The sequence below is a fragment of the Mus caroli genome, chromosome 13 (genome assembly GCF_900094665.2).
Source record: "Mus caroli chromosome 13, CAROLI_EIJ_v1.1, whole genome shotgun sequence".
In the NCBI taxonomy this organism is placed as follows: domain Eukaryota; kingdom Metazoa; phylum Chordata; class Mammalia; order Rodentia; family Muridae; genus Mus; species Mus caroli.
The window spans coordinates 79,414,493-79,442,022 of NC_034582.1; the positions used below are offsets into that span (position 1 = coordinate 79,414,493).

The 27,530-nt window shown below is 34.0% G+C and overlaps 1 protein-coding gene across 1 annotated transcript in view; it reads right to left on the bottom strand.

Annotated features, from left to right (window-relative positions):
• The window catches only part of Rasa1 (RAS p21 protein activator 1), an 82,336-nt gene that overhangs the window by 8,217 nt on the left and 46,589 nt on the right, over positions 1 to 27,530 (bottom strand). Inside the window, exons 7-22 of the mRNA XM_021180504.2 lie at positions 27,426 to 27,478; positions 24,999 to 25,149; positions 18,909 to 18,987; positions 15,106 to 15,226; positions 14,328 to 14,484; positions 11,111 to 11,198; positions 10,316 to 10,393; positions 9,323 to 9,480; positions 8,941 to 9,017; positions 7,630 to 7,802; positions 7,201 to 7,360; positions 6,154 to 6,296; positions 4,913 to 5,028; positions 4,168 to 4,254; positions 2,201 to 2,268; positions 146 to 234 (exon numbers count right to left, since the gene is read on the bottom strand). Of these exons, the coding sequence (XP_021036163.1) occupies positions 146 to 234; positions 2,201 to 2,268; positions 4,168 to 4,254; positions 4,913 to 5,028; positions 6,154 to 6,296; positions 7,201 to 7,360; positions 7,630 to 7,802; positions 8,941 to 9,017; positions 9,323 to 9,480; positions 10,316 to 10,393; positions 11,111 to 11,198; positions 14,328 to 14,484; positions 15,106 to 15,226; positions 18,909 to 18,987; positions 24,999 to 25,149; positions 27,426 to 27,478 (1,798 nt within the window). The remainder of the gene's footprint in view (positions 1 to 145; positions 235 to 2,200; positions 2,269 to 4,167; positions 4,255 to 4,912; positions 5,029 to 6,153; positions 6,297 to 7,200; positions 7,361 to 7,629; positions 7,803 to 8,940; positions 9,018 to 9,322; positions 9,481 to 10,315; positions 10,394 to 11,110; positions 11,199 to 14,327; positions 14,485 to 15,105; positions 15,227 to 18,908; positions 18,988 to 24,998; positions 25,150 to 27,425; positions 27,479 to 27,530) is intronic.

The following is a 27,530-nucleotide window of genomic DNA, read 5'->3' on the forward strand; positions in this document are numbered from 1 at the left end:
TTTGTGAAGAAATATGTCATATACTAAGTCACAAAAGCAGCTAACTATATCATTCCAATAATGTTTTGAAGATCTGGTATATATTCATTGTGAATTTGAATTTCCATTTAAAATGTTATTAATTTAATTATCAAAATATGTTTACCTTAGCTCCAAATTCCACAAGATTTGCTAAATTCTGCACAGATTTAGCCACTAATGTCAGTGTTCTTGCAGCAATAGGAGATGGGGAATCTAGAAGAAAATTGGGTACAGCCAATGACACCGACTCCAGAGGTTACTTTCAGATAAATGGTCAAACACTTAGTATTAACACTAAAGAAATATTAAAAGTGCCAACAATCCTTCATTCAGAATATACTCACAATAGTCCTTGAAAATATATCACTTAATTCAAAAGAACTTGAATTAAAAGGGAAAATTGAACTTACTTATCAGTGCTTCTTGTTTTGTGAAAAGGAAACTAAACTTGAGTAATTTCCAACTGGCTGATATTTCAGAATACTTCAAAAAGCTGCTTTATTGCTAAGAAGACTCTCACTCTAAAAACTTTCAGACAGTGCCCAAAGCTAATTCAACCCACATAGGGGAGCATTTTGCAATCTTAGCAATTCCCTGTTCCCAACATTATTTGCAGGCTACTAGTTCACTTTATACATCAGTTTTTGAGTTCATGAAATAGTTCCTTGTAGAACAGAGAAAATGGAATGTAAATGAAAAGTATTTGTAGCTACCAAACAGAAACTGACAATTAAGGCACCACCCATGTCCATGGACAACCTTGAGTTTCTGATCTCATTGCTATTTTCTTACCTGAGTTTTATCAGGTACAAGGGGTTGAACCCAGGGCCTCATGTATACTCTGCCAGCTTAGTTCCACCAGCTTAGTTACATTCTCAGCCAGCAACTATTAACATTTTGACTCACTGTTTTGTATTTAAGTGCCAGTTTAAGGCCAATGTTTAGATAGAGCGCTCAAAAAATTCTAATCCTTTTAATTTTTAAAAAGTTATGTGTACTTTGGTGTGGGTATGTACAAATGAGTGCAGCTACCCACAGAACCAAGACCAGTGTCTGATCCCTTGGAGATGGAGTCATAAGTGGTTGTGAGCCACCTGCCATGGGTGTTCGGAAGTGAATTCAGGTTCTCTGTAAGAGCATGTATGTTCTTAAACACTGAACCATTACACCCAGTCTTTTATTCTTAATATGCATGATTTCAATCACCTTAGTATTAATAAAAATTGCAGGAATGTGAGTATAAACATAATAATATTGAAAAAATATATGGTCTTCCTTTTGATTTTAAGATCAAGGGGACTCTTAGACTCACCATTCATGCATATGGGCATTGTAGATACATTACCACTGTATTTAGTGACATAGTCTGGCTACAAAGCCCAGGTTTGCCTTGGGTTTTTTTGTACCTTAGCCTCCTAAGTTCTGTGTTTACAGAATTCCAGAATGAAGTTCCACCTCAAATAAATTTTAATACAGATTTGAGGTTCAAAGTATTAGCATAAAATGACTGTTTCCTTCTATTCTTGTTAATGGACTCATTACAACATCAGAGTAATGAACATCAATACTTTTTCTTAAGCTTACAAATCTTAAAATTTTTTCCTGTGGACAGTGAGTGAAAAGCAAAATGGAGTCAAACTTATTAAAAAGAATCTTGGGCTATCTTTGTAAGTGTTCACAGATTGCTAATGTGGCTGCACATAGATTTTTAACCTGATCTTAGCAGAAAGTTTACCTTACAGTAACCTGATGTAGACAAAGGACACAAGAGTCCTTCCTAATCTCCTACAAACACTTGTCAGAGCCAGCAGGCCAGCAAGAGTGGTAAATGTGCTTGCCACCAAGTTTGATGTCCTGATTTCAATCCTAGGCATTCAAATGGTGAAAAGAGACAGTCATCTCCCAAGAGCTGACCTCTGACCCCTACACATGCTCCATAACAAGCAAATGCCCCCCCCCACATATATATATATATATGTGCTCAAGTGACTACAATGTAGACTTTTTAAAATAAAAAAATGAGTCACAGGTCAGAAAAATCTTAGATACTAAAAGACAAAGCAGGGAAGAGTGTTTTATTTGTATCTTGAATTTTTTAATTTGATTTAAAAGGCAAGTATTTTTATCAAATATGAAAATACTGATTTTTTTTCTCATTTGAAGATATATTAAAAGGTACCTGAGATGATATTAAACATCCGTGGATTCAGGATAGCAGGGCAGATAAGGCGTAGAAAAACAAAACCACTAATTGAAGGAAAAAAAATTCTTTTTAGAAAACTTACATTATAAACAAAAAACTTAAACTTAGAACCATAACATTTACTCTCAACATAGGGAAGCCTAAATGAAGTTATTAAGAAACTTATAAAGCAAACTTACAGACTAACTTTGGAAAATTTTCGCATAAACCTCTTACCTGTTTATAGTAGATTAGTAATTCATTTTCTACTAGAGGAAGCAGTTTATTAAAAACATTGAGATTTGCTGTAAAATTATGAAGAGTGAAATAAGCCTTTTATAGATACATTCTGTAAGGTTTCAAATCATCCACTCTCTTGTCTGTCTTTTAAAGTTTATTTAAACAAACAAAAAAGTCCATGAGAGTAAAATAAGTTGGTCATATCAAAACTGCTCACAACTTATATAAACAGTTTAATACATTGTCATTATAAGTGACACCTGAACCAATGAAAATGTATTCAGTAAACACTCAAAGGCTTTCAATGATACTACATTTTTTTTTTTTTTTTGGTTTTTCGTGACAGGGTTTTTCTGTATAGCCCTGGCTGTCCTGGAACTCACTTTGTAGACCAGGCTGGCCTCGAACTCAGAAATCCACCTGCCTCTGCCTCCTAAGTGCTGGGATTAAAGGCGTGTGCCACCACCACCTGGCTGATACTACAAATTTTAAAGTTTTCTTTAAAAGTTGTTAAATTCCAAAATAACAGAACTTATCATGGCTTATCAACAGCAGCTATGGCTGACATCAGTCTTACTTTGAGAACTGCAGTTAATGTAAGCTTCAATAGATATCCCACTCTGTATATGTTGTCATGTAAGATCAATTTCACTTCTTAAAGAATACATGGTTCCCCATAGTTTTTATGCTCCTTCTACAGATTACTTACAACAATTAATAACTCTTCACATTATGATTTCCCCCATAGTGAAGAAGGTTCCTGCATAAGGTTTTCTGAAACATTTTGATACTTTAGTAGCATCTGGGAACTAAAAACCTAAATCTCAGTGAAAAAAATATTTTTAAAATTTTAAGGTGATTTTAAATTGAATAATACATGGGTACTACACAATTTAAAGATGACTAGGAAGAGAATTCACCTCAGGCACAAAAGCCTCTAAAGTACACTGTCATTGTTAATCCAACCAGAGGACTCCCTGCTGTATTAGTTTAACAGTTACACGTATTTAAAGCAGAGAACAGTTTATTGTACATCACACACAGCTGCTGAAATACTGTGCTTTTCATTTTCTTCATTCCTACAATTCTTCATTATGTTTTGGCACAGCTACTTGACGAGTTTTGGTCGGCTGTTTTATTCAGTGGTAGGAATCAAGTCCAGGACCTCTTAGTGTTAAGCTAGTACTCCACCACTGAGCTGTGCCCTTAGGGCACTATTAGACATTCTGTCTGTAAGAAAAGTAGAATTCTCTTGACAGAATTTACATTAGAAACAGGTCTTTAAAACTCATTTTACATTTGTACCTGTACTGTGTATTTTCCATAATTACTAGAAAACTGCTGTATTTGATGTATTTCTATTAAATTTCTAGTCACTGTGTACTAGCTGAGATATGCTTACCAAAATGTTTGAACAAGATTTTTAGATGGTTTTAGAAATTAAGTTTATAACTTAAGCAAACAGTGTAATCTCTGTAGCTCTGCTTCCTCACTGGGTAGTGATAATGAATGCCAAAGCAGTCCTTAATGTACTATGAGCAGACTGAATCAAAGCTTCAGAATTACACGGCAAGGCTGGAGATCTACATGCTACAAATGAATTAAAATCCAGATGGTTCAATTACTGTATTTTCCAAGCAACAAGTTTCTGTATTTTTGCCTACATAAACAAATCAGTGTGTATTCTATACAATGTCTATGACAAATGAAGAAGTGACTCTTACCTAACGACTCTTGTTCTCATGGTGTTATTTGTAGGCCACTTATGCTGAACTGATTTCTGTAAACACCCATAGATATATCTCAGTGTCCTGCCAAAATAACATAAATGTCTCAATACAGAAAGTAAGCATCATCATAATCTAGTAGCAACTAAAATTTTAATTTACCCAAACTGTATACCATATTTTAATGCATTTGGCTTTCTCATCTAAAAAAGGTTTTGTCAAAAGTAATGAGAAAAACATTCAATGATGTATGTAGAAACATAATCGAGTATGCTTAGCTCAATGCGTTGTAAATTCTGTGTTAATGAAAAGTATGAAACAAGTTATTAGAAATGAGAATAGATTTAAACTTCTTTGTTTGCTGGAAATCTAATGTTAGGCAAGAAGTAACCACTAAATTTCCAGATACTGTCCCCAGATTTGAGACATGTCAATCACTCCTTAAGCTAAAATATAAGCCAGACTTACTTGGTCCACAAAAACATACAATCTAATTTGTAAATACATGTTTTTAGGCTGGCCTAAACTCATGCTCTTCTTGCCCCAACCTCTCCAATACTGGGATTACAGACATGTGCCACAATGCCTGTAATTTTATCTAGCTTCTAAGTTATTTTACTCATTCTTTTACTGTCTTTTCCTTAAATATAATCCATCTTTTTTAAGGACTAAAAGTCTGAGTATAATGCCAAGATAATAAAAGTCATTCATTAAAAGACAAAACGAAAATTTGACAACTTACGGTGGAAGTATTTCTGAAGCCATGAATATTTTCTCCACAAGCTCTGAAAGTATGCTCAATAGGTGTGCTAAATTAGTGTTCACATCTTCATTTTTTTCTAACTTTGACGGACTTAACTAAGAGAAATACAAATTTATTTTTTGTGATGATTGACTTTCAAGTAAATTGTGGTAAATGAGCAGTTGTTTTCAAAGCTGTTACCTGTTCCACATATACAAATGCAGTAAGTTTGCTAAAATTAGTTTCTCAACTGAATATGCACTACTCAGTTCCATTTATATAAGAAGAAAAGCTGTTTTTAATGAGGTACAACTTAGTGGCTAAGAAAAATAATCACAATATATTAAGTAAAACCATGACCCTTCAGGTACAACCCTCTTCCCCACCATCCAACTCTTCTGGTCTGCTAGATTTATCTACAAATATGAAAGCTATGTCAGCTTTCATAGTAAGGGTAATTATGGGATTACCCTCAACTTAAGTCACTCATTTTGTTGTGGCAGAATTAACATTTTACAGCTCCAAGTGTTGAAAAGAATTCCCTTATTTTATTGACACTATATCAAGCCTAAAAATGTATACTGTCTTTCTTTGAAATTGCTCTGTAGCATTCATGAAGTAGAACAGTCATGTACGAGTGACTCTACTCAATGGTATGGGCTGCCTATAAGCTCACAGTGCAACCTTAATCATCTTTAAAAGATTATTTCATCTTTTATAAAATAACCCAGAAATACCTCTAGGGAGAAGATGTTACAACATATTACTCAAGGTAAGCCCTCTTGAAGTTTGACTTTGGCTGCTGACATGGCATTATCCATGTGGGAAATTCCATATCCAACTTCACACGATGTGCAAACCATAACACAAGCCTCCAAGAATTCATGTAAAATTAACTTCAGTCATAAGACTTAGGTTCCATTCCCAGGATACTTTATTGTATATATGAAATCATCCAAATGTTTTAAAATACTTCTTTTTTTTCCAATAACAGATACTCAACATTGTTCAATTGTCGTTATACACATTTTCTCAAAGTGAAGTATGCTTGGTCATTAATATAATAAAAGAAATGCTCAAAGAGCTTTGTATGTGCTCAAGGAGAGGTGGATTATATATTAGAGAACACAATTGTACTGATAAATTTCAGAAATGATGTACTTTCCTAAAGATGTAATTTTTTTTAAAGTTCTCATTAAAATATGCTATTTGCTGCAAAGAATAAAACTATAAATTCTTACCTCACATGATTGCTTGCTTTCCATAATCTTTAAAATGGAGTCTTTCAAAGCATGATGAACAAATTGTGTGGCAGTAGCTTTCATATACTGCTCCATCAAGGTACTTGCAAGTGTTGTAGCTCGAAATAGGGTAGTGGCTTCATCTACACAAAAATGGATGTTTCATTGTATTTACAGAAATGTACTAATATAACTACTCTGGAAATTAATTTTCTTTAGTAATGTGCTTTTTACATACATATGTTAGGGTTAACATGCATTAATTCATCTGATCTCAAGAGTGAATTAAATCATGACTATGATAAGTGAGAAGAAAAAAACACCATCATGTTCATATGAAAAGATTTAAAATAGTTCTCCAGTGTGTTGAACACCAGTTTGTGATAAACACAAACTTTCTACTGATTTCATACCAAAAATAAATTACTTCATCTCTGTGGTGGTTTGAGTAAGAATGGTCCTCGTAGGCTCAAATATTTGAATGCTTATTTACCGGGGGTGACACTATTTGAAAAGATTAGAAGGATTAGGAAGTTTGCCCTTATGGAGGAAGTGTTGTCACTAGAGATGGGCTTGAGGTTTCAAAAGCCCATACTAAGCCTAGAGTCTCTCTCTGTGCCTTCAGATCAGGATATAGCTCTTGGCTACTGCTACAGTGTTTGCCTACATGCTAACCATGCTTAATACTGTCATAATGATAAAATATTAAATCTCTGAAACTGCAAGCAAGGCCCCAATTAAATGCTTTCTTTTACAAATGTCACCAGATATAGAAAAATATGTACCACTTTATCTACTCCTTGACAAATTAATTTTTGTAATTTTTATGGTTAAAGAAGGCAAGGATTGTCACCAAATCAAAGTGCTGGGAGAAAATAGATTAGGAATCTGTGAAAAACATAGTAATATGTTACAGTGGCCTTGGAACTGATATAGAATATAGAAATAAAATACACTAGTATTTTATGACTTCTACTCATGAGTTACTAAGTACAAACTCAGGTAATATGATAAATATTACTCCACTGTTGATCACACATATATTACCTTCCATACTTATCTCTCTGTCATTTAGTGTGCATAACAACAATGATTCAAGCTTTTCATGAAGAAATATCTTTAGTAGGATGCTGGCCAGTAGTGTTCGGTCTTGTCCACATACATGTGATAAGGCATAGACGACATGAAGTTCCTTTTGCAGTATAAGCTAAAAGTGACATAAGTAAAGACTGCTGAAAGTACACAACAAGACCAAGGGAAAATATAATTGAAAAACATATCTATTGAATACAATTGTTAAAAATTGACTTTATGTTCCTAGTCTCATTAAGATCAAAATCACAGTATGTGTTTTTTACATCTGGCTACTTCTCTGCCATTAATATAGGGTGTTACTATTTAACTTAATGGATTTTTATTAAATAGTAAATATTTCTGTTTAGTATCATTAAAAATGATTAAACTAGTAAACAATACCTCTTTAAATTCACTGTACTCTTCTTCTGGCATGATTTTTTCCATGGAATATCGTGCTCGAACACGCAAAGATCCTGGTTCAATACCTTTTAGTGGTATATGGGAACTTAGCAGAAACCATTCATCTGTTGCATGTCCTTTCTGTAACCTGCTCAACTGGCAACGCATAAATACTACAACGAAAAAAACAAATTACTGTATTAGAAAACCACTACAGTCATATAATAAACTTTTCTTGATAATCCTTTTCTCTAGTTTTAAATGCTGTCCATTAAGCAGGTTTTCAACACTTTCACAAAGTCAACACTTAACTTTTTTTTCTTCATTTACTGAAGGCCTGTTATGTGGCATTTTGTTGTAGAATGGGAACATGGGATTGAGAAATGATTAAGACTTAATGAATGACATGTATGCAAAACGTCTTAAGTTATCAAAGAGGATGCAGTTCAAGTGCTGCAACAGTGAATAGTACTTTTGGACATAAGGATAAGTAAATCAGCCTAGGAGAGTTAAAAGTCTCTTCCAAACAGAAAAGTGTGTTGAGTTAGCTAGTGAGTTATCAAGGGAGAGGAATGAAGACCACATCCAAATAGAAAGTATGACATTTTTCTGTGCCATTACTGCAATGTTATCATATAAGTAATGGAGAAACACATTTTTTTAAAAAGGTATGCAATTATAGACTAAACATTTTATTCAGAGAGGTACATGTCATTTGATCTGTCATATTACTGTTTACCCTAAAACCCTGAATTGTAAGAAGACATAAACCTAAGTCACCCTGATGTGAATCGTTAGATCACACTGTCATCTATCTATTCTATCAATAATGTGGGAAGAAATGTACTGCTTAGAATAGGATCGGAGCATCTGCTATTAAGCACCTAAATTTTCTGTGTATGTTTTTTTTTTTTTCTTCATCTTTGCAGGTTTAGGTTTTAATCCTCGTCAAGCTAGACAAATACTCTACCACTGAGTTACAGCTCTAGTATTAACAGTACCTTTACTATGTGAGGTGTAGGAAATGAGGAACACTAAAAAAGTAAAGAGAATAAAAAAGTAATCACCACTACCATTTTCTCATCTTGTTCTTTGGGAACAGGAAAGTGGGTATTTGTATATTTTAAGTTGTAAGGACTTACATACACTTTAGTCATTTTGTTTTTACTCTCCTTCACAGTCTCTTCAGAACAATATTTAGACGCAAACTATTATATAGCATGTTTTTCACTTCCATTTTGACACATTATAAATTCTAAAAATATATACAATATGCTTTTATTACTTTAGAAAACTTCATATTCAACTTACAGATATCTGGATCTTTGCTTTTCTTTGTTTTATTACTAAGTGTGATTTCAAATCTATTGATGTCAGGAGGAAGATCACTAAAGAAGCGAGGAAAAAAAATTAGAAAAATGTTCTAGTATCAAACTACCTTATTTATTTTTTAAAAGTTCAGTGTGTTAGATCTAAAACAACATTAATAATTCATTAAAACAAAATTAGGAAATACAGAAAGCATTTTGTTATTGTTTTTGAGTAATTTAAATATGAAAGAAGCTAAGAGAAAATACTATTAAAATACCTAGAAAACAATAGAAACTTAAACAGATAATTTATATATAAACAGTAGGAGGAAAATGTAATTATGATTGTAAAAACTGATTGAATATGACAAGATATGACTTACTCAAAGACAAACTCCTCTGACCATACTGGGTTTTGCCCCTCCCTTGCATGAGTTTTTGCTACTTGGACGCTATTCAAGTAGATGTTACAATATGGATTAGTAAAGTGTTTTACTGGTAGTTTATGGGCTTCTTCAATATGTAAAACAAGGCTGCTGACCTAAAGAGAACACAAAAATTCATATCCAAGATTTCAAGACCTGTATATGAGGCTTTTAAATTAAAAAATAAAAGACTTTTTTCCTTAATATTTAAAAGAAAACATAAGCTTTGCTAATCAACTACCATCATCCAAATGAAAACTACAAATGGAATAAACATGCTTATATGTAATATACAGTATAAGCAACCATATGCTTACATTAAGATTTCACTATTCTAGTAAGAGTCTCATGGTTAAGGTATTCTAAGACACCAATTTTATCTTTTGACATTTCAAAAACGACAGTAATTCCAAGAAACTATCTTATCACCAGTTTGGGTGCCAGACATGACCATCTACTATTGCTTTCTCCACATCAGTTATGAAACCTCCTACAAGTCAGTCTCGGAGCCTCTCCTTTTTCATAAATGTAGAAGACTATATGTTAATGATTGGGAACAATCCATAGCCACACAGCAGAGTAATTGACATATCAAAGGGATTCACGATATTAGCTCTGATTTTACATGTACAAATATATATGACAATTTCAGTATATTGAATACTTAAATCACAAATACAATTAAATGTCCTTGGGACAAAACCCAGGTTTTATAATACAAAGAGTATTTAGTTACCTAAAGAAACAACTATTTTATATACTTACAATAAAATAGTACGTTAAACTCAACAAGATTCCTAGAAATATCCATTTACAGCAAAGCTATAAAATACCTGAAAGACTAAAACCTTTCTACTCTTGAGAAATGTTAGGAAAAAATAGCATGCATAGAAAAACCAGCAAAGTAAAAAGAAAATTAACTATTACAAGTCAGACAAAATGAAGTTTCACCTGACGAAGGCGTTTATTAGATGTCCCTGGGCTACTTTTCCGTAAACTGCAAAATGCTTGCAGACCTTTCATCCAATCCTACGCTCACAAAAAACAAAAACAGAAACAAAGCATTAGAAACAAACAGACATGAGTTTATGCAATTATCAAATTATCTTTTTTATATTTATTATTTGCCATTCATACTCTGCAAGTCCTACTCTCAAAATATACTACATTATAATTTCTTTCTGTCCTACCAGAGTGAAACAAAAAACAAAAATTTTAAGTCAAAGGGCCTACTTAGGATCTAAAGTATTATGGTCATTTGGTTCATATCTAGGCCTGGCAGATAAAGTTCTATTCCCAGACACTTACGTTCATTTTTTGATCTAATTTATTTTTCAGAGTTTCCTCAGAAAACAGCCATATTTGTACAAAATACAGTTAAATACTCTGAAATATTACAACTAACTGGCTTTCTTTTAGATTATACTGACTTATGGAAATGTAATGAAATGATTAGTTTCAACTGAATTCATAGAGTATTTAATGGTCAATTTTAAAGGGCAATTTTCATACCTCATAACACTTCACTGTACATGTGTCTGTGTGTATGTCGTCTATGTGTATTAAAAAGAAAAAAATGCTAAAAACTATTAACAAAAACTTTGACATGGCGTTACTCATTTACTAAAATGCTAACACTTTAGACATGCTTTCATAATTCTGTATTATGGTAGTTCTGTATGCAAGTTAATAAGGAAAATTAGGCTAATACAAAGATATTAATAGTTTAGGAAAAAGTGATCTTACCTCTGCTTGTTCTGGAGTTTCTCCTGCAAAGTAAAAGATGTAATGTTCTTCACTAAAGTGCTGAACTACTATTTGAAAACAGTTTGGCCTTGGAACACATGCACACAACACAGGAAAAAAAAAAAAAGAAGAAAAATTATTTAGAAACTTATAAAATAGTTACATCAACTTTTAAAAGCCACAAAGTGTAATTTAAGACTGTTATAATTTTTAATTTAAGAGAAGTTGGTATTTCGTTCTGCCAAATTAAAATATCATGTATAAATTTCAATATTTAAAATAAAGTGCAAAACTAATATTCATTACAAAGAGAAAAGTGATAAAAATGTTTAAGTAGAATTTCTAGAATTACACTAAATTAATAAACAGACACTGTGCGCATTCACTGAAAGTAAAAAGAAATGTTCTTACTTGAAAAATGTTAATGCTTATCTCTAAACAGACTAGAGTTTGAATTGTTTGCATTATAATTTTCTATTTTCAAGTATTTTAGTGTTGATTTTTTTTTCATCTATAAAATCAGAAACACCATCTCTGCTACACCACTTGCTCTGTAGTTTAATGACTACAGTGTCTGTTTATATCTTCCTCCAGTATGAAATAAACTTGAAATTGCTTAATAAAATGTTTAACAAGGAAGTGTTCAGAACTTGGTAAGCATTTCTTTGTACTGTAGACAAAGATTTTTATCATGCTTTGGGGAGATACTAAAATAATGGAAAATTATGAACTGAGAATTTCTAATTTAAATATATAGCAATCTAATTGAAATATAATGTGATTACAACTATCTATCTAGACTGGGTAATGTACAGTAATAACAAATGACCATGTGAAGATATGAAGAACAGCACACGTTGCGAAATTTGAAGGATAAGCTCACTATGAAACGAGATTGACATTCCCCATACAGTTTCTTTTCAAACCTTTCCATGTGATATGTGGGAACGGCCAAAAGCTATGAAGCTGATGTGCTAAGCAGAAAGCAGCAACTGAAAGGCTATCCAAAATCCCCAGATGTTCCACCATGATTGGGAAGGAAAACGGAACTTAGGCCCCTCAATGAACAAACTTTTGTGTTAGACACCTCAAAATGACTACATTGTCACATAAGAAGGCAAAACCAAAGTGAGGCTGAGTTTCCCAACTTCAGAACTCAGTCTTCACTTGGTCACCATAGGGCGTAAGAACAATACCTTCCGGAAGCAGTAACATCATTCAAAGCTTTTCACACAAGGAGTCTGTCATTCATGCAAACATAAGCAGATATAAGAACTAAACAAATGAAAAGTGAAAAGGAAAAGGACAGTAGAGGACAAATAGCCAAATACAGTTTACAAGTAGGTAAAACTTAAATCTTAAAACGAATGAACAAACAAAACCAGTACAGATGAAGAACTCGATCTATAAAAAAATTTAACTTCTCAACTTAAAATGTGATCAATAAAATGAATCAGAGAACTTAACTGAAGATAAATAGATTAGCGAAGTGAGGCATCAAAAGGAAGTACCCTAGCTTGAAGAAAAGATCCCAAGAGTAGATGTAAAACACAAACAAACCCATATATTTAGCAACATGGGACATGAAATATGCAGATCCTAGAAGAAATTTTGCAGAAGCACTGCAAAAACATGCCAACAAGTATTTTTCTAAAGCTGGGAAAAGACAACAGATCTTTCATTTAAGAAACTATAATCATTAGAATTTTTAAAAAATATATAGCAATAGGCCTATTCTGGTTTTGTTAAAGGAAAACCCTTCAAAGCATCCAGAAAAGGACTCATTAGCATAAATAAATAAATAAATATCTGAGAGAAAAAGATTGAAGTGTCAGTGAAAATGATGGAAGGTAGTAAAGCTATAATATGGTTAAAGAACTCAGAGATGCTTCTTAATGCAGTGTGCTAATGGTTAATGAAGACACATTATTGTTCAGTCTGGGAATGAGCAACTGACTCCTTGTGTCGTAGATGGAGCATCTGTATGAGTTTCATGAAAAACAACTAGAAAATATAAGAAACAGAAAATTGCTGATCTGTTTTCCTGGTCACTCTCCAAAAACAGCACATACAATAAAAAGTAGACCCTAAACTGGCCTATTTCAGGAGCAGAGATTAAAATTTGAGCTTCGTTTCATAGACATAACTTTTCATATCAAGTTTCAGACCTGGCATCATTAAATATTTATAACTAAGGTACATTTAAAGTATATAAACAATTTCTACAAGCAGCTGTACACTAGAAGCAATAAATGATGATGATACAGTGATGCTAAATGTGTATTTACTGCTTTCCAACTGTCAGAACACGACAGTTTTGTGCTATAGTTAGAAACTCACTCCTTATTCAGTAAATGTGACTTTGAGTTACTCCCACAGAGTTTTTCCTACAGAGCATGCTTCTTAACTCTTGTATCAAACAGTCAGAGTCTGATCCCTTTTCTTCATACAAAAACAAAAAACACGAGGCTAAAACACCTTGGATTTCATTACAGCCTTCATTTTTGTTTTGTTTCTTTTTGTTTTCTAAAATAAAATTGTTTTATCTGAATTCAGATCTACAGACAAAACCAGCCCCATATTGCTTATTTTCAGGAAATGTTTGGTTTAATTTAGCCTTAATTGGGTAAAGTCTAAGGCCTATCCTCCATCCTTTGACACTGGAAACGCTTCTCCCTATGCTGTACTCCTTATAACTGAGAAAAAAGTGATGTAACATGTCCATCCTGTCTCCTTCAGTGAATCTTTCTTGTGATTTAAAAACCAAACATTCTGTTTTCCTCTGATTTCTTGAGCTCTAGGAAAGACACTTGTACATGAATAGTCTGTTTAATGAATATGGAGAGAGAATGATTTGAAAGGGGTTTTTCTGCCACCTTGTTCCAACCTAGCTTTATATTGTGAATATTTTTGGTGTGCATTTCTTATCCTTATCAGCATGCTGTTTTGTTTTAAAATAAAAAGAATAGCAAAGTCAAGTGAATTTATGAAATATTTAGTAGCTAGTTCTACTACTGAGAAGCCGTTCCATCCATATCTACCTAAGAATCAAATTGCACATACAGCTTAGACAAAAGCTGAGAAAAAAAAATTACCGGTAAATACGTTTAGGTAATTTTATGCTCTTTGAAAATGGTTTCATTTTTCATATTTGAAAATGGTTTGAAAATATCTACTATTTTTATTATTAAAAAAGTTAAGGAAAGCACTGTCTTACCTGCCGAAGAGACTGTCATGGACAACATAGACAGAACACACACTAAGATCTATTAGCCCTTTTGGTTTTGTAGCTCGTTTTTCACTTTCAAAATAAATAAGTTGAGCATCACTGCCTTCTAAGATAAAATATAAATTTTTCCAACGTTTTCCTTTACCTGTTAAAAAATAGTATCTTTCCTTAGGAACTATGAAATCACATTTTCAGAATACAAAATTAAATACATTTCAATTTTCATTCTAAGTTTAAAGAATAGATCAATCCATGTATAATTACAAAATGCCTCTAACATGTAGAAAAAAATACTTGTTATTATTGCTTGTTTAATAAATTAATAAATAGTAGAGTTCATTAGAATATTTTAACTTTATCTTTTGATATTTCATTATTATAATGTTTAAAATTCTTGTTTTAGAGTCATGGTTTACCACCAATATCTACCTCAATAACTTAATATAAAACTGAGGTAGACTTATAAATAAAAGTTTAGTACTGTGAAGTCCACGTGCCACAAGGATTTTCTCTTAAGAATCCATAGGTGAGAACCTGAAACTAAGTCAAGATTTAATGGCACACTTTTAAAAATGTAAGCTTGTTCTAAAACCCTGGTTTGATACATGGATTTAATTAACTAAACCTAATTTTCAAACATTCTATGCACAAGCTCTGAACAAATACTTGTTACTAATAACCCATGACAAAACTGATGTCTTGCAGTAAGTTTTATATATAATATTAAAATCCTACATTAAATCCTTAGTCTTAAGAGTTTACTTACCCTTCTTCAGAAGATAACCTTTCTTAACAATATTTTTATAAAAAGCGTCCTTTGTTTTACGACGAATTGTATTATAGATTTCCTTCCCATCCACTGTGTCATTGAGTACTTGCCCTTGATCCTGAATTATAAAAACCATTAAAATTATTTATGAAAATATATGAAATTACTAATTAAAAACAAGGTTAAAACATGTCTAAAATACTAAAACCAAAATATGTCTTCCAAAGAAATTCTCAAAAAGGTTTATCATTTCTTAAGAACAATGTCTCATGGACAAATGCTGTTTTTTTTTATTAGATATTTTCTTCATTTATATTTCAAATGCTATCCCCTTTCCTAGTTTCCTATCCAAAAGTCCCCAATCTCTTCCCCCTGCCCTGCTCCCCAACCCACCTACTCCAGCTTCCTGGCCTTGGCATCCCCCTGTATTGGGGCATAGAACCTTCACAAGACCAAGGGGCTCTCTTCCCATTGATGCCCAACTAGGCCATCCTCTGCTACATATACAACTAGAGACACGAGCTCTGGGGGTACTGGTTAATTCATATTGTTGTTCCTCCTATAGGGTTGCAGACCCCTTTAGCTCCATGGGTACTTAAATGCTATTTTAAACCTCATTCAGCTTGTTGTTAAATTTTATGGCAAATGATACAGTTTTGATCTACTTGTCCAAGAATTAACTTGCAAGTCAGGAGGCAATGTAAATTAAAGCAAAGTAATGTTTGTGAATGTTCTTTAATTCTGAGAAACACCATGTACAACTAGAAAACTACCCACTTGAATCAGGACACATGCCCATCTTAACCCTCAGTTCACCACACACATGATACAGCACATCCTTACGTCTTCACCTGGTATTTCTAAACTGTCGGATTTAAAATACTTTTCTTCCTACTACTTTATAGCTTTCTTTTGTTTTACCACTTTGATAGCCACTTCCGAAACAAAAAAGCCTCACATCTTTTTTCATTTTAAAGCACCATATTATAACCCTTACAAATATAAAGTAATCATGACCTTCACAAATAAACTAATTTTCAAATGTATTAACGTATAGAGAACTAAATTGTTGTATTCACATTTCTTTATAGAAGTTCTTTTATTTCTGAAATATTACTATTTTATAGTATCTAGCCTGTGGGGAGGCTTTGTGTGTCTATTCACCATCTTATAAATATAGAATATTAAGTTATCTTCATGATCACCTTTCTATTTTAAGACATTCTGCTATTTCATTCCCTTATTCAGCAGTTATGCCCAGGTACTAAAATGTTAAGAAACGGAAGCATTACTTACCTCCAATAAAGGTGACAAACTGTCTTACATGCTAAATTCAACCCATTATCTCTTTTACTTTGCTGCTGACTTGAAGTACTGTAGTTTGAACCTAGTGCATTCTGCAATACGAGGCAAGTGCTGTACTACTTAGTTATATCATCAGGTACCCCACCCCCAAACCCAGTTTTCTGTTTTTGTACAAAAGGTTTTAGTGAACCACAGATGATAATTAGTAATGACTAATTTCCTGGTTTAATACAAACTTGTACTCAACAATGGTGATTGTCTTTGTATTAGCTGTAGAATGTGGCACACCAATACCACATTCTTGACTTCAAGGTAATTTTTACGTGTTATCTGTTTCTATGTATGTAGGTGTGTCTAGATGTGGAGGCCTGAGGACAAGGCCTTTCCCAATCATTTTCCACCTTACTTTGTGAGACACTGTATCTCCCTCAACAGAGATCTTGCCAATTCAGCAAGACTGGTAGGCCAGAGAGCTTTAAAGATCCTTCTCTCTCGACCTTTAGTTGGGGCTGGGATTATCGTTGCACTCTACTGCATACAGGTTTTTTTTTTTAAGTAGACACTTGGAAATCAAATTGTTCTTACGTTTATATCATAAGCACTGTACTAACTGAACTATCTCTCTAGCTTTATTAAATATTAAATTAAGATATAGTGACCTACAAGTTAATAAATGATGCTAGTAAGAATACAGCTTCACTTGTAGGTTGTAATAAATCACTAAATGGTAACAAGGCATGTGTCCCTCACTCTGACCCACTTTCTACATAGTTCTGAACAAGAAAATCTCAACTTACACAGTCCTTCCTTCTTGAAACTAGTGGATAAACTGAGAATACACAGGCTGTAGCCAAACTTCAATTCTATTATTCGACGACTAGGAAAACTTCATTTAACACTTCAATTCAACAATCTACACTCATTACAGATCACTATGTTCTAATTAGAGAAAGTCAGTAAATATATCAAGTAAATTATACAGTAAAAGATGTAGACTGCTTTGCAAAGAAGTACTTGTCTCTAAGTAAGTCTCATATGAAGCTATTTTTTTGGGTAAACTTTGCATAACTTAAAAAAAAAAGGTAAGTAGATGTCTGAGGGAAAACCTAGCTCAAAGATCCAAAGGAGGCAAAGAGCCTAACATGTTTAAAAGTCTTCAACAGGACCAGGCTCTGTTGGCATATGCGATTAATTCCAACTCTCCAGCAGAAACAGGAGGATCTCTGTGAGCTCAAGGCCAGCCTGTTCTAAAGAGCAAGTGTCCAGGACAGTCAAGGTAACCCTGTCTCAACAAACAAAACAAACCCCAAACAGCTGAATTCAGGAAACAGATGACATGAAGTCAGAAAAAAATAGGTATGTGGGTAACACTAAAATTCCAGTATAGTTTTCTGTCTGCCACCAAAGGTATTTTTTATTATTTATTCTGAAATATTAAACATCTTGGATCCAACTCACATTTTAAATGTCTAACTCTTACATGCTATAAAGGACAAAGGCACACACAAAGAAATAAATCATTTTTTGTGTTGTTTGGGTTCTGAACGTATTTTGAGTTCAGAGCAAGAAGGATGTTACCAACATAGTAAATAGGGGGGAAACAACCAAGTATGACTCAGTGACTTGAGAAATATACTTAGCCTTTCTAGTTTAAGTTTTGTTATTTGTAAAATAGGCATGATTATAGGATTAACTTGACCAAATTGTTGGAATAATTAATTACTATATTATAGAAAAATACCTAAAATGAAGTATTTTTACAATTTTGAATTTTTTAATGTTTGTATTTATGTTGTCTGTTTAAGAGCAACAAGTTACTCACATAACACAGCGTACATGTGGAGGTCGGAGGATCCTTCCATTAAGTGAGTGCCTGGGACTGAACTCAGTTTTTCAGGCTCAAAGCACAGTACCTTACCTACTGAGCCACCTCATCAGCTGTTTTTCCTCTAGCGCCTTTAACATGAAGTACTAATTCTAGTACTGGCTTGTTTCCATTTTAGCTGATGTCTTGGTATTTAGGGTACATAGAGGGGAGGGTTGATTGTGCAAGCTGATCAGGTTGTTCATTAGAAAAAAAAATTTGTATTTTCTAATGGACTGCCAGTTAAAAAACAGGTGTATATGTTATGAGTCTTCAGCCTTCTGCTGAAACCTACATTCATTCCAAGACTAACACAGTATACTATCACTAACATTTAACTGCTTGTATAATACATTTGTTTTATAATAACCATTTTTGAAACATTCAAAGAGTACCACCTTAAAGTTTCTATGATTATTACAAGGACTTACTAATTATCTACTGACTTAACAAAATTGAAAATTAATAAATTCCCTTACAATTAATTTTCTAAAGGAATCTAAGCAATCAGTAGTTTTAAATTTTATGTAGTTTTAGAAGAATGCTTGTACAACCATCACAAAAATTATTTTGAAAACATGATGTCAATTATTTCAAGCAAAATAATAATAATAATAATAGTAATGCTGACCTGCATTGGTACAGGTTCCTTAAGATAATAGCCTTCAACAATTTGTTCTTTCCGATAATGGTCTATGATGTCCCCAATACTGTTAAAATAAAATAAGTGTGTAAATCTCTTAGAATACACATAATCCTTGTTACCAAGGATTATCTATTCATAATAGTCACATTATTATAGAAAAATATGAATGTTACAAATACAGGTTCACAGGTTGGAATACATAAGTTAAAGATTCTGGTTCACATATATATCAAACATGCAAGCAACCATGAATGGAGCTCCATACTCAGAAAGTGACATTCCATGAGAAAATAAGGACAATCTCGGTTTGTTTGTTTTGGGGGGTTAAAAACCAATCCTTCAGACATGAAAGTGAAGAACAGAAATGGTGTTTATTTAGCAAATGATAAACTAAGAATTTTTTACATTAAATCACTTCACTTATATACTTGATTTTGTATAAAATTTCATTATCATTAAAATAAAAACACGAATACTTAAGTAGAAATAGAAGTTGAAGAATAAAAAGAAAAAGTACCCGTTCTGCCATCTGCACCCTCGAGCTGAGGCTGTTCCACAGCCTGTACACTGGTCCCGACAGGAGAGACCTATTCTTTCAGGAGTGTTTTCACTCCCAGGCTCGGTTGTGAGATAGCCACTTTCGCTCCAAAAACTGTGTGAAGCAGGGTCAGCCAGGAGCCAGCAGAACAGAGGAACAGTGGAGCAGCTGGGTCACAATCCTTCTGAGCCGAGGCAGATCCACAGCCTGCTGTGCACTGGTCTGACTAAGAGAACCCACTTTCTCTCTAATAACTGGCTAACTGGCTGGAGCTGGGCAGCAAGGAAAGGGGCATACGGGTGTCAAGAACAGTGGAACAGCTGGGCACCCAGAGCTTGGACAGTTCCAGAGCCCTCTGTACACAAGTTCCTCCAGGAAAGAGCTGATTCCCAGGAGTGCTGGCACAGGCTTACAGACCCACATGAGGAACAAGCTTCACCCAGAGACAGCTAGAACATCTAACACCAGAGATTACCAGATGGCAAAAGGCAAACCCAAGATTCTTACCAACAGAAACCAAGACAACTTGGCACCATCAAAACCCAGTTCTCCCACCACAGCAAGTTCTAGATTCCACAACATACCAGATAAGCAAGATTTGGATTTAAAATTGTATCTCATGATGCTGATAGAGGATTATATGACAGACATAAATAACTCCCTTAAAGAAATGCAGGAGAACACAGGTAAACAGCTAAAAACCCTTAAACAGGAAACACAAAAATCCCTTAAAGAATTACAGGAAAACACAACCAAACAGGTGAAGGAATTGAACAAAACCATCCAGGATCTAAAAATGGAAGGAGAAACAGTAAAGAAATCACAAAGGGAGACCACTCTGGAGATAGAAAATCTAGGAAAGAGATCAGAAGTAATAAATACAAGCATCACCAACAGAATACAAGAAATAGAAGAGAGAATCTCAGGCTCAGAAGATACTATTGAAAATACAACAATCAAAGAAAATGCAAAATGCAAAAAAATCCTAGCTCAAAACCAGAAAATCCAGGACACAATGAGAAGACCACGCCTAAGGATAACAGGTATAGAAGAGTACAAAAATTCCTAACCTGAAGGGCCAGTAAATATCTTCAACAAAATTATAGAAGAAAACTTCCCTAACCTAAAGAAAGAGATACCCATGAACATACAAGAAGCCTACAGAACACCAAATGGAATGGAATCAGAAAAGAAAGTCCTCCCATCACATAATAATCAAAACACCAAATGCACAAAACAAAGAATATTAAAAGGAGTTCAGGAAAAAGGTCAAGTAACATATAAAGGTAGACCTATTAGAATTACACCAGACTTCTTGCCAGAAACTAGGAAAGTAAGAAGATCCTGGGCAGATCTCATACAGACCCTAAGAGAACACAAATGCCAGCCCATACTACTATAGCCAGTAAAATGCTCAATAACCATAGATGAAGAAACCAAGATATTCCATGACAAAACCAATTTACACAATATCTCTTGACATATCCAGCCCTTCAAGGATAATAAATGGAAAACTCATGGTATGCACTCGCTGATAAGTGGATATTAGCCCTAAAGCTTGGAATGCCCAAGATACAATTCACAAACTAGATGAAACTAAAGAAGAAGGATGACCAAATTGTGGATACTTCTTCGATCCTTCTTAGATAGGGAACAAAATACCCATAGATAGTTACAAAGTATGGAGCAGACTGAAGGAATCCAGAGACTGCCCCACCTGGGGATCCATCCCATATAAAATCAACAAACACAGACACTTTTGTGGATGACAACAAGTACCTTCTGAAAAAAGCCTGTTATAGCTGTCTCCTGAGAGGCTCTACCAGTGCCTAACAAATATAGAAGTGGATGCTCACAGCCATCCATTGGACTGAGCACAGGGTCCCCAATAAAGGAGCTAGAGAAAGGACCCAAGGAGCTGAAGGGGTTTGCAGTCCCATAGGAATAACAACAATATGAACTAACCAGTACCCCCAGAGCTCCCAGGGACTAAACTACCAACCATCCAAAGAGTACACATGGAAGGACCCATGGCTCCAGCAGAGTAGCAGAGTATGGCCTTGTCAGACATCAGTGGGAGGAGAGGCCCTTGGTCCTGTGCAGGCTCTATGCCCCAGTGTAGGGGAATGCCAGGGCCAGTAAGCAGAAGTGGGTGAGTTGGTCAGCAGGGGGAGGAGGGAGAGGATAGGGCGTTTTGGGGGGGGGGCAAAACCAGGAAAGGGGATAACATTTAAAATGGAAATAAAGAAAATATCTAATAAAAAAAAAAAGAAAAAGAAAAACTAATAGTTAATTCCCCCTGTACAGTTGTCTCTATGGCATGGACGGATTAGAGGACTTTGATTAAAAAGTATCATCAACTTCTCCATATATTTGGAAAATATTACTGATGAAACTAAAAGTAAAATGACATAGTATAACACAAAGTTTAGGAGAGCCACTAAATATTTTTTGTAATAAATAAAAGTGTGATCTGTTATTAATAAGTTCCATTAATTTCTAATATTTAATTTCTGGAATTTGAAACTTTTATTCTGTATACTAAATGGATGAGTATTTTTAAGGCTCCCAAGTAATAGATTTCTAACAAGATTTTGTTAACCTGCCCCTTGATTTATTCTTTTCATAGTTCTTCAGTGGCAGAATAACTGCAATATTTTATGTGTATATGTTGTGTCCACAGTTCCAAGTATCTCTCCTATATTAAAAAATTAATCTAAATATAATAGCCACAAGTAAAATATGTACATATTAACAGATGGGAAGGAGAAATAAAAGCAGACAAGATCAATTTTTAAGAGACCATGTTAAAAAAAAACTGAAAATAGGATAAATCTAAAACTATTTAAAGAAAAATGAAAATCAGAAAAAAATTGAAAGCAGCTAGATACCACCACAAAGATGACTGTGTTGTAGAGTAAAACCTATCATTTATCTATGAAAATTAATAAAGGCCAAAGCCTTTCCTATGCATGAAAAGGTAGACATAACCATGGTAAATGCAGGCATGGGAATGTAACAGTGAAACCCAATATTATTTATATTTAGTATGTTTTAAATATATAAGTGATCCTCAGTAAGATAATTTAAAATAAAAATTTAAAAAGCTTGAATGAAAGCACCCTGTGTGGGTGGATAAAGCTGTTCTCCAAAGCCACAGATTATTAGAAGAAAAATACTCTGCTAGGGTTGGGCTCATTTTTTAAAGCCTTCAAAACAATATAAGCGAGCACATTTATTATTATTGATCATGAGGAATACATGGTATTCTGAAACCACCACACCTGGAACACTGAGAAATGAAGTGGAAACAAAGTTATAAGCTTCTTCTCTCCTATGTGGCTCTAACAGTTCTAGAAATTGCTATGCAAGTAGCTGGGAAAACTGTCACCAAGTTTCAGTTTGTGTGCCTGCTGTGCTACATTCCCGACCTACAGGCAAGATATGTTCACTGGGATGAGACTATGATAGTGTTAGCCAACAATTTTCTAAAAGGACCTGAGGACTGGTTCATAAGAGGAAACTCACATGTGGTTCTATAAACCTGACCAAGTTCATGACTGCACCTGTCTTATGCTCTAGCAAGGAAGAAGCTACAGCTGCTATTTTGTGGACTGCACATGATGTACAAGCAGATTTCCTCCTCACCAAGCACAGTAGCACACTCCTCTAAATCAGCACTTGGCATGTAGAGACAGGTGAATTATTGTGAGTGCAAGCAAGGTTGAGCCAGGTCTATACACTACCAGGACAGTCTGCGCTACAGAATGAGACCCTGTCTTAGAAACAAAACAAATTTGCTTCTAAATAATGTGTTCATTCCCAGAGATTAGTGTTCCTATCATATCAGCTTTGGCCAACGAAGCTTCTTTCACAGTGCTCTACAGTTACTGCTGAGACTCACAACACAAATAAATATCTGTTGAAACTGCAGCTAAAACTTGGTATCTCCCACCCCAAGTTCAAGAAACACTGTGAAAGGGTTAGAATGAATGTAAGAGCTGAATGAAAGGATGCACTGTTGTAGGCTGCTGTCTTCCAGTTATGGCATGCATGGCCTTGTATTCATAAACTCCCATCAAGTATTACCTGCACACCACCATACAAGATTAAATTTCTAAACACCCTGTCATGGAAAAGTGAAGGGCTCCCGAGGAGCTATCCCTCCCTGAGGATATACAGCCAATTAATAGTTGCTACAGAAAAGAAAGGTATTTTCTTCAGTTACTGTAGCCACTGGGGCGGGGGGGCGGGAGGGGAGCGGGGGGGGGGGGGGGGGGGGGGGGGGGGGGGGGGGGGGGGGGGGGGGGGGGGGGGGGAGGGCTTATCTATAAAACAAATTTCTAAAGCCACCATGCAAGGTACTTTAATTTAGTACATATTACATAAAACTATGCACACCTCTTCCTAAGCCCTACATAGATGTTACTCTTCAATGTGTTACTAAAACCTCACTAATTCCCTTTTACTATTACCGAAATTGTAGTCTTTTGGTGGTTCTCAAGCCTATTTGTATTTTCCTTCAATTCATCACAAAGTGAAAATCTTTTCTAACATTTCGGAGTACTAAATAATGTAGAAATGGGTCTTTTCCTTCTTCTTTCATGTGTACACAGCACAGTAGATTTCACTAAATAATCAGTCAATAAATATCTGCTGAATTCAATTTGGTGCTAAATGCCTCTCCTTTTCCAAAGTAGCTTTTTAAAGCTGTAGCTCAAATTGCTTCATGAAACAAAGCAAAAAGTCTAAGAGGAAAACAGAATACTAAAGTATGCCTAGCAAGCTGGATCCTAGGTGATGTCTAAGCCTAGATTATAACATTAAAGGAACTCAGGTAGCGTAATACGATGAGATACGCAAATGTCTATAATTACATCTTTCATTTAATTTTTTTAACTGTCCAGTGAACTTCTGATGAGCAAAAGATCTTATTCTTGAATTTCTGTTTTCCAGATAATCAGCTGTTGAGGCTTTATGAATTTAAAACTCAAATAGGGAACTCTAATGGAGGAGGGGAATATTAGGTCAGTATTAAGAAGCAGGTAAATATATTTTTAAAAATAGATCATACCAGCTTCCAAAAGAAGAAATAACACTACCAAAGTGAGCAAATGTTTCACCCTTTCTCCTTTCCAGAACAATACTGTCACTCTATATTACATATCACTGTGTTAATATGATCACTTTCCTAAGCAAGCAGTGAAACTCATTGTGAGCTTTGAAACAAAGTTTTCTAGGAGTTGAGAAGCAGAAACAAATCAGACACGCAAAATGTATCAACTTGAGACAATAATCCAGTAACATAATGACATTTGTAAAAAAAAATCAGATGACTCCTAGAGAATTACATAAAAATAGCTTGTACATAAATACCTGATTAAACAAGACATCTGGGAGTTGAAAAGTTATTAACGATCATGTTTGACACTGTTTAAAGCATTCTCATAAAAGACTATTACAATTATACCAGAAATTGAGGAAATCTGTGTATTTTGATTCCAACTATTTTCACCATAAGCTGTCGCTTAATTTACCTGTTATAATAGCGGCCTCCCATCATAAACTGGTTGTTAGGTGTTGGACAAATTTTAAATCGCTGAATATTTTCATTGGTCCGAAAATACAGGGAATAATCTCCAGGAGTATTATCTGAGGGCCTCACAAGAAAGCTGCAGACTTGTCCAACTGTAAAAATTAAGCTGTTAGTTTTATAATCTAACTATCAGAGAGAAAGTATGTTAAGTAATTATTAAGTACAGTCAAATGTAAAATTTTATAATAAAACTTTTACTATTTTCATTTTATGTTTCCAACCACCCGTGTTATTCTCAGTGTAACACAAGCATATTGAACGAAATTCTGTACAATAACTTCTGGAGTATATCTACACCCTTCCCTCACTGAAAGAACTCTCCTGACAGTAACAGGAATTAAAACTGTTGCATCATCTGTTAATCTCCTAAAGAAGATGTTGAAAGTTAAATTAATTTTGCCTAATTTCTCCAGATTTCCAATTAATAATTTAATTTAATAATTTCCAATTAATAATTAATAACAAATATATTTATATAAGAGCTTGCAGAGGCAAATAACTTAAATACCTGAGAATATTATCATAAGTTAGTACACACACCTGATACTTTATTCACTAGGTATGATCCTGAGAAGGCATACAGAAAGGACTATCTACAATTTACAAAGACTCCTAAGACTGTCTTTCCTTTGTGATGGAGAACTGGTAACAGAAAGATCATGAGCTGACTCTTTTAAGAAAGCATAACCAACATAATTACCACATGTAATTTTTATATACATCAGTAATTGTTTCAATCATCTAGCTCAGGCTCTTGCTATCAAGTAACTTGGTACTCAATACAAAGAAGTAAAATTAATTCTTTTTATATTGGGTTTTCATGGTTCAACTTAATATATAAGTAAATTTAAAATTGCAAACTATGTGATTTAATGTAGGATTAAAAAAAAAAACCTCTTGGTGATGATTCTGATACTCTCTGTTTCTTCTACAAGTTTGTAAGTGAGTATGTTTGTGAAATTCTGGGGGTGACGTTTGCACTCTTTCAAAAGAGAATATGAATGAACAAAAATAGACTCTAATGGGAGAAACTATGTTTAGGCTATTTTCATGTTTACACACCTAAAACAATACTGGGTACTTCAAATACTTGGCGATTCGGTATCTAAATACAAACCTACTCCAACAACTGAATAATATATTTATGGTTCCACCTTGAAAGCTAATGGCATACTCCTGTGGTTTAAATTTGATTTCTATTTCTACCATAAAGCATTGTTGTGTTTTAAATTATATTCTGGATCTACTTAATGCTGGTTATTAAATCCATTAAGTACTTCAAAAATTATTTCAAAACCAATGAGAGAAAATTATTGATTTAAAATGTAATGCCGTATATCTTTAAACAACTCAGATCACATACTTAACAATTAGTAGTTTATTTACTCTAAATAGCCTATTTCCAGGTACCCTAGAAAATAGATGAACTACCAATTTTTCAAGAACCACAACATCTAAAATACTCTGATTGATTTCTGTCCCAAATGTTTGTGAGGCATTGTTTACTAATAAATTAACCTAGAGATGAACAGTTAATAATAAAGACTGAGGTAACACAGCTGGCAATCAGTGGTGCTTCCTAATGCTACGACCCTTTAATATAGTTCCTATGTTGTAGTGACCTGCAGCCATCAAATTATTTTCGCTGCTACTTCATAACTATAGTTTCACTATTGATGTGAATTTTAATGTAAATATATTTGGAGATAAAGGTTTGCCAAAGGGGTCACAACTCACAGGTTGAAAACCCCTGCTTTAAATTATAAACCCATAATATAAGTAAATTTAATTTATTCTTCCCTGTAACAATCATAGTAATTAGAAATTTAATTTCAAATAAGGTTCAATTATGTAATTCCACTAGGCATACAAGAATGTATATTGACACATGCCTTTAATTTAACACTTGGAAGCAGAGGCAAGTAAGTAGATCTGTGAGTTCAAGACCAACCTGGTCTATAAAGCGATTTCAATGACAGCCAGGGCTAATACACAGAGAAACCTTGTCTAAACATTAAAGAGTATATTATGTATTCTTCTAAGTGTGTTATATGTAGGACAGACCTAATACACATAAAAAAGTATATCACAAGATTGTAAGGTATAAAATAGGGGGAAGGAAACATGGACAGTGGATAGAAAAGAAGAAAAATATATTCCAAAAGAGCTTACATGTACATTTCAACTTAAACAGTACATGTACATTTCAACTTAAAACAAAACCAGAAAATACCAGCTCCTATTGCCCTGCATTGGAAAGAAATAACAGTATGCATGTATTATCAAATGCTAAAAAAAAAACTGTAGTACATTAAAAATGGTTGTTCAATTTTATACTTTATAAAGATATTAAAGAATACAAAGGTACCTGTCATTAATAAATTATAAGCTTCTTGTTTGGAAATTTTCCCGTGGAACCATCTTAAAAGGAGAACAAATTAGATATTTAAATCAAAAGTCCACATGGTGCTGC